At 47.4% G+C, this 7845-nt stretch overlaps 1 protein-coding gene across 1 annotated transcript in view; it reads right to left on the bottom strand.

Annotated features, from left to right (window-relative positions):
* SMOC1 (SPARC related modular calcium binding 1) overlaps window positions 1–7845 on the bottom strand; it is a 145158-nt gene that overhangs the window by 75762 nt on the left and 61551 nt on the right. The window contains exons 2-3 of the mRNA XM_007454435.1: window positions 3386–3551; window positions 2140–2252 (exon numbers count right to left, since the gene is read on the bottom strand). Coding sequence (XP_007454497.1) covers window positions 2140–2252; window positions 3386–3551 — 279 coding nt within the window. The remainder of the gene's footprint in view (window positions 1–2139; window positions 2253–3385; window positions 3552–7845) is intronic.

Below are 7845 nucleotides of genomic sequence, written 5' to 3' on the forward strand. Positions count from 1 at the left end.
TGAGTTGGACTGCCAGCTCCCTGGCCACTCTGCGACCCGCTGTGGTTGCATCTTCTGTAAATGAGGACACTAACACCTACCTGGCAGGCTTGTGGTGAGACTTAAGTGAGAAAATGAATAAAAGCACCTCTCACAGGGTGGGCAGCCAAGGTCAGCTTAACCCGGTGGTTCTCGATCCTGGCTGAACACTTTTTTTTTTCTTTTTTAAAGCTCTACTTTATTGGTTGTCTTTTAATTTTATTTATGGATTATTATTATTTTTAAACATCTTTATTGGAGCATAATTGCTTTACAATGGTGTGTTAGTTTCTGCTTTATAACAAAGTGAATCAGTTATACATATACATATGTTTTCATATCTCTTCCCTCTTGCGTCTCCCTCCCTCCCACCCTCCCTATCCCACCCCTCCAGGCAGTCACAAAACACCGAGCTGATCTCCCTGTGCTATGCGGCTGCTTCCCACTAGCTATCTATTTTACGTTTGGTAGTATATAAATGTCCATGCCACTCTCTCACTTTGTGCCAGCTTACACCTTCCCCCTCCCCATATCCTCAAGTCCATTCTCCAGTAGGTCTGCGTCTTTATTCCCATCCTGCCCCTAGGTTCTTCATGACTTTTTTTTTAGATTCTATATACATATGTTAGCATACGGTATTTGTTTTTCTCTTTCTGACTTACTTCACTCTGTATAACAGACTCTAGGTCCATCCACCTCACTACAAATAACTCAGTTTCGTTTCTTTTTATGGCTAACTGGCTGAACACTTGAATCAGTGGGGAAACTTTAAAAAATATGGAGTCCGGACCTCACCACCCCTCCCATTTCCACTTCCACCTGCCCTCGTCTGAAATCAGCAATCCCCTGGGCCCAGCCTTGAAATGAAACCTGAAACCCAGCGGACCAGAGGCCAGCCTACAGCCTTTGCCCCAAGACTCAGCATTACTGGGAAGCTGTGAAAGTCCTGAGGCCTCTGCTTCCAGCTCTCAGGTAGTAGTCCCCGGATGCTACTCCACTCCACAGAGGGAGTCTGGGCACCAGGCCCGTCCCAAGCAAGTGCTGACCCACCCTTGTCCAGTGGTCCTCCCCACTTTCTTAGAGCCACCTCCGCCCCTAGACTGTGTCCCCACCTGCAGCCTGAAAGCTTTACCACCCCGCTGTCCCATGCTGCCCGTGTTTCAGTCTGTGCCAACTTCAACATAGCCAGCATTACTTTGACACAAGCTCTAGCCAGCAGATCATACAGGATCAGAGGTAGGACTGCCTGAAAGGAAATTTTAGAATCTGAGTGTATGCACACACGAGTGTACATGCACACACATGCAAACACCACACACGCACAGATACCACATACCACACATCACACGCATATACCACACACACACATACACAGGCACCCACATACACAGACAACCCCGCCCACACACGGAAACCACACAACACACACACAGACACACATGCACAGATACCACACAATACACACAGACACACACACACAGACAACCCTCACACACACACAGAAACCACACAACACATGCACACAATATCACACACCACACAACATACACTATACTCACACACAGATACCCACACACACAGACAACCCCCTACACACACACACACACACACACAGAAACCACACAACACACACATAGACACACAGATACCACACACCCACACATGCACTCACACTCCACAACCCCCAGACACTTTACACTCAAAGGGAGCAGAGCTTTGTTAGAGGTTTGGGGGCGGGAAGGAGGGGCATATAAAACGGGTAGTAATAAACAGTGAAGGGAATACGGGGGTTGCCCATGGAAACTGGCGAGGATAAGAAAAAATAGTCAGCCTACATTTGACAGAAGAGAAAATTGAAGACGGCCAGCAGGGAGGATGGGGACCAAGCAATGCCAGTTTCCTGGCTCGTACCTGCATGAGCCTTTCAGGACCCACTGCCAGCTGGCAAGGGGTGGCATGGGGCCCAGGAGGGGGAGGCCGGCCCCAGAAAGCAACATGGAGGGTGTCAGAGAGTCCTCAGCTGTTTCCAGGAAGCGAGGCTCTCAGGGCCGTCCTGCTCCCAGACCCTTCTCCCCAGCCTCAGCTCAGGACCCAGGCCTGAGAGACGTGGCCAAGGCCTACCTGGGTAAAGGAGCCATCCTCGCTGCACTCCGGGACAAACACCGCCTCCTGGGGCTTCTTGGCTTGCTCGAGGGCCTGAGCCCGCTCCAGGCGACACTTGCTCTGGCCAGCGTCTAAAAGAGGGAGGAGTGCATTTGAGATTCACTTGGATCCCACACAGGAGCCATGGACAAAGCAGCTGCCGGTTCTAGAAATGCTGGGGGAAAAGCACTCTGCCATGCAGGGGGCCCACACACAGCCAGCTGGCTGTTCCAAGGGCACAAGGGCAGGAGCTGGTGAGTGCCACGTGGCCTCACCTTCCTCTTAGTGGTACTCAGAAAAGTTGGGTGGGGGGTGGTCATATTTATACGAAGGTCTGTTTATTCTTTTTCTCCCAAGTATCCCCAGGCCCTCCTAGGGAAAAAAATGTTCTACTTCTATTATTTTTCACTGGGTTTATTCAAAAACACGCAAGCCCAAGGAGTCTCAAAGATGTTTTGTAGTTCAAGAACTGCAAGCACTTTCTTTGGGAAATCAGAATTCTAGAGCAGCTGGCTTAGCCTCCCACAATTCCTATGATAGCTCTGATCAGTCCAGGGGTCACAAACTCAAATACCTACAGGGCGTAGGAAAGTGATATAAATTAGAGAAGGGGCTGGGCATGTGAAGAATGGCATTCAGCTTGGCAACACCATAGGGAGTGCTGAGGACTGTGGCAAACCGGAAAACGGGAGGAGGTTGCTACTACTCAGCTCCAGCCACATGTTTGCCTTGAAAGAGGGAACTCAGACGTAACATCACCAGAGCTTCCAATTTTTTATGGGAAGCACAAAAATCCAGACTTTTAGGTTGAATTTCCCAACTTTTAAATGCTGTCTCAAATGTTTTAAATATTTTTAAACATGCGAGCAGACCAAACAAAATACATCTGTTGGCCAACAATGTGGAATCCCTATTTAGGAGCCAGCCACAATGTCTTGCCATTTTAAGCACCTCTACAAAAAAAATAATAATAATAAAAAATAAAAGCACTAGCCAAATAGCAGCACATCTCTCTAAGTCCTGTTGGCGGTGTTTAAAAGCCAGAAAAGTACTCATCCTTCACTGGGCCAGTCCTCCTTCCCACATTGCCCGGTGGAAAGGACATGGGGAGAGGTTGGCAAGTGAAATGAATAGACTCATTCTGAGCTCTCCCTATGGGGAGTGCCCCATGCAGGGAGCGTGGTGCTCCAGGTATCTCTCCTCTGCTGGGCACGTGCACACTCACCTTTGCATCTACCTCGATGTACCACACCCAGGGTTGGGTCTCGGCACTTGGCTCGCTGGTACTCACACATGGACTCGTAGGACCTGCCGTCAGAGGCACAGATAGGTTTGGGTTGAGTCCTGGAGCAGTGGAGGTTGCACTGAGGGTCACGGTCACTTATGAGAAACTAGGTTGGAAAAAAAGTGAAAGGGTACAGAGGTTACTTTTGCAAGAAAAGTAAGGATGAGTCCGTGACTTACAATACTAGTTTGCCCTTTGGAAGCAAGTCCAGAATAAACCCAAAGTTCTTAAACCCTAGAAGTGGTAGGAAACTAAGCAGCCACAAACTCTAACCAAGGAAGGCATCCTGTGCTCAGTAATTCACATACAGGATCTCATTAATCCTCACAACCCTATGAAATAGGAACTACCTATTTTGTAGATAAGGAAACTGAAGCCTAGAGAGAGGTAAGTTGCCCGGTTTTACACAGCTCTAAGTGGTGAATTTGAACCTAGATTGGTCAGAGGTCAAATCCAAGCTTTCACCATTGGGACAGTTGGTCTCCTGGTCCACGCTGATGGTCTCTGCACTTGGCTCTATTTGGGTACCTCCCCAAACCAGGAACTCACTAGCAATCTCTACTTTCCATCTCTGGAAAGTTTTATTGATTAGAAAGTAGTACTGAGCCCCCAAATCTATCACCTTTCCCTTCTGCCCACTGCTCTCTAGCAGAATACAAGTTAAGCAATTTTCTATGAGAAAGGAATTTCCTGATTTAATATAACATCATCATCAGATTGTGAAATGCTGAGTTAAACAGTTTTATTTACTGCAGGACTTCCCAGACACCTTTGGTACATTCTTACGCATTATGAACCTCCAAGAGGTATAGCAGATTAAAGATAGATAGCTGCCAAGTATTTGCTACTCTTCCTGTTGAGCTGTGGAGTCTAATTCCCCTCCTTTGAATCTGGGCCAGCCTCAGTAACTTGCTTGACCAATAAAATACTGTGGCAGTGATGTTCTGGGACTTTTGAGCAAGGTTACATGAAGCCTTGCAGTTTCTTCCCGAGCCTCTTGCAACACTCACTCTGGGGGAAACCAGCCACCATGTAAGAAGCCCAACAACACTGAGACTGCCATGCTAGGAGGAAGCCCAAGCTAACATGAGGCGAAACCAAGTGGAGAGAGAAATGCCCAACCAACACGGGCACAGAGACATGTGAGTGAGGAAGCCTTCAGATGAGTCTAACCTCAGCAATCATCTGACTGCAACTAACAGAGATGAAAAGGAGTAACTGCTTGAGAGACCCTGAGCAAGACGCGCCCAGCTGAGCCCAGTCAACTCGCCAGAACCATGAGAGTTAATAAGTTGTTGTTTTAAGCCATTAAGTTAAAATTTTTTTTTCTATTGAAGTACAGTTGATTTATAATGTTTCAGGCGTACAGCAAAGCCATTAAGTTTCAAGTGGTTTGTTACACAGCAATAGATAACCAGATCAAGAGCATATATGATTATGTATCTCCCAGACTTATCTGACCATGAACCCCTTTCCCAGTGAACCCGTTAACCACTGCAGAATACAGCTGGAAAACAATAACTGGACAGTACAATCCACAACTCACCCCTGCACAGGATCAACTTCCCTCAGGCTGCCCCTGCTTAAAACCCTTGAGTGGTGCCCCTCTGTCCCTGGGGACCTTCACATGGTCTCCTGGCCTGGCAGATCTGATGCTGGGGCCCCTTCTCTGGCCTCAGCTCTTCCTGTTTTGTCCCCACCTTGCTCCCTGCTGGTCGGGCACACTGGCCTACTTTACAGTTCCCAAATGGGCTATATTTGCTCCTACCCCTGGGCCTTTAGACACACTGTTCCTTCTCCCTTTCCTCCCCTCCCACTCAGATGTGGGTTCATCTGGGAGGCTCTCCCTGACTCTCACAGGTGAGGACAGGTCCCCCTCTAATAACCTCTCACCCACCCCACACTTTTCCTTCAGGGCTCTTAACACAGTTTGATGATGAATTGATTTGTGTGATTTGACTAGCAATGGAATCCCCCCACTCTGAGCTCCAAGAAGACAAGGATTCTGTCTCTTCTGTCTGTGAATACATCTCCAGCATCCAGCACAATGCTGGGGCACTTGATTATTTGTGGGATGAACGCATCCCTGCAGCAGCCTTTCCCACACAGCATTTACCTCCAAACCAGCTGGTGTGACGTGACAGGCCTGGTCTCCCAGGCTCCTGCCACCCCCGGGGATCACTGGGCCACTCCCCTACACCACCCCCCCATCTCCCTTTCTAAGCTTTCCCCCCTCCCTCCCACATTACATGGTGGGCAGAGGTGGGCCACAGCTTCTTGCCCTAGCTCCACTTCAGAACATAAGTTATCTCCGAGGCTGAGAGGTGGGTCTCTTCTCTCTCCATCCCCACCCCAGGCCCCTCTGCCACTACAGCCCTCCAAGCCTCCAACCCACTGGGCACCAGGGAAAACTTGGGACCCAAAGGTCCAGCTGAATGACGCAGGCTTGGAAGCCCTGGCTGTGGGCACCTGGATGCGCACAGTACCCAAGTGGCTGCAACCAGCAAGGCTGGACTAGAAGTCTCTCTTCTTCCCTCAGACTCATTCCTCATCTGTCTGCAGCCTAGAAATGCAGCCAGACCTGGCTCTGTAGTTCTGCCTGGTGAGCAGCAGGCGCCGGCCAGAGGCTGGGATCAGTGTTCTCACACCCTGGCTTGCAGGCCAACCAGTAGCCTCAAAGCTGTCCAAGAGGAGGTCAAGACACTACTGTCACGCTACTCTCTCCTGGTCCGTGGAAGTCAGGGCTACTTACATGAAGTCAGACCCTGCTTTTAAGACCTATTTGTTAGTTATTTTGCCATGTCAGTCCCCGGGAGCCAGGGAACAGCATGCCCTTTGTTCTCACAATCACACAAGGAGAGAAATATCCGTATCTTCTAACACCTGGGAAAATCAAGGAACTCATCCTTGGTCACAGAAGGATCTGGTTGCCAGACCTTAAGTCTGAAGAGTGCTAATAATAAGTACTGATAATCATACATCACTTACGATACGTGAACTAATTTAACCTTCCCAATAGCCCTATGAGGCAGGGTACGCTAAGTGTGCGTCAGTGCTGAACTTGACACCCAGGGCCTGGCTCCAGAGCCACGCTTCTAACCACTACACCAAACTGCCTTGAATTATTACAGAGTAACACTGCAAACAGAAACTCTGACCCAACTGCAAAATTGGATTCGGTTTGGGATTAGCAGATACGAACTGCTATGTAAAAAGTAAAAAAAAACAAGGTCCTACTGTATAGCACAGGGAACTATATTCAATATCTTGTAATAAACTATAACGGAAAAACACCAAACAAACAAACAACTGGATTCCCAAGTCAAAAACTGTTTATCAAGAGCCTACTCCATGTGAGACACCAATTGCTGAAGATCCAGATAAGACAGCCCTCCTCTCCAGACACTTTAAACCTACTGTGAGAAGCTCCTCATACAGCTTTGTTCACCTTCAAAAAAGAGGAATTGTGGAAGACACAGTTTCTTTTCAAACTCAAAGAGGTTTTGCCCTGTTGTCTCTTCACAGCGCAGGGGAGAGGGCATCCCCCTGGTGTTGAACAACAGGCCATAAATTTGGTTTGGAAATGGTTTGCCCTGAGCCAACAGAGATGCCATGGCAGCTCTGCCAGAGACCAGCTTCATAACTAGGGGAGCACTGCCTGGAGAAAGACAGGTTAAAGGCAGCTTCAGAAGAAGCCCCACCTGTCTCCACACACAGAGATCCTTCCGGGCTTCAGAAGAGTGCCCAAAAGGGTCCATCTAGAAATGACTGCCCCCAAGGCCAGGGGGAAAAGTTCTGAAACAGTCCAGGACCATTGCTAAAGACCATCTCCAACCATCTGTGGTGACTCATTTTTATCTATTTTAGGAACCAAAGAAGACAGTGAGTTCTATAAAGTGGAGTTGTTGTTTTTTATTGAGGTATAGTTGATTTACCATTTTGAATAAGCTTCTGGTGTACAATCAGTGATATACAATTTTTAAAGATTATACTCCATTTATAGTTATTATAAAATATTGTCTATATTCCCTATGCTGTACAATATAGCCTTATTTATAAGGCTATATTGTACAGCTTATTTATTTTATACATAGCTGTTTTTACCTCTTAATCCTTTACCCCTATCTTGCCCCTCCCCCCTTCCCTCTCCCCACTAGTAACCACTGGTTTGTTCTCTATATCTGTGAGTCTGTTTCTTTTTTGTTATATTCACTAGTCTGTTGTAGTTTTTCGATTCCACATATAAGTGATGTCATACAGTATCTGTCTTTCTCTGCCTGACTTATTTCACTAAGTGTAATACCCTCCAAGTCCATCTATGCTGTTGCAAGTGGCAACATCTCATTGTTTTTTATGGCTGAGTAGTATTCCATTATATATATATATAATATATAATTATA

Source organism: Lipotes vexillifer, unplaced genomic scaffold, assembly GCF_000442215.2.
Source record: "Lipotes vexillifer unplaced genomic scaffold, Lipotes_vexillifer_v1.1 scaffold197, whole genome shotgun sequence".
NCBI lineage: Eukaryota > Metazoa > Chordata > Mammalia > Artiodactyla > Lipotidae > Lipotes > Lipotes vexillifer.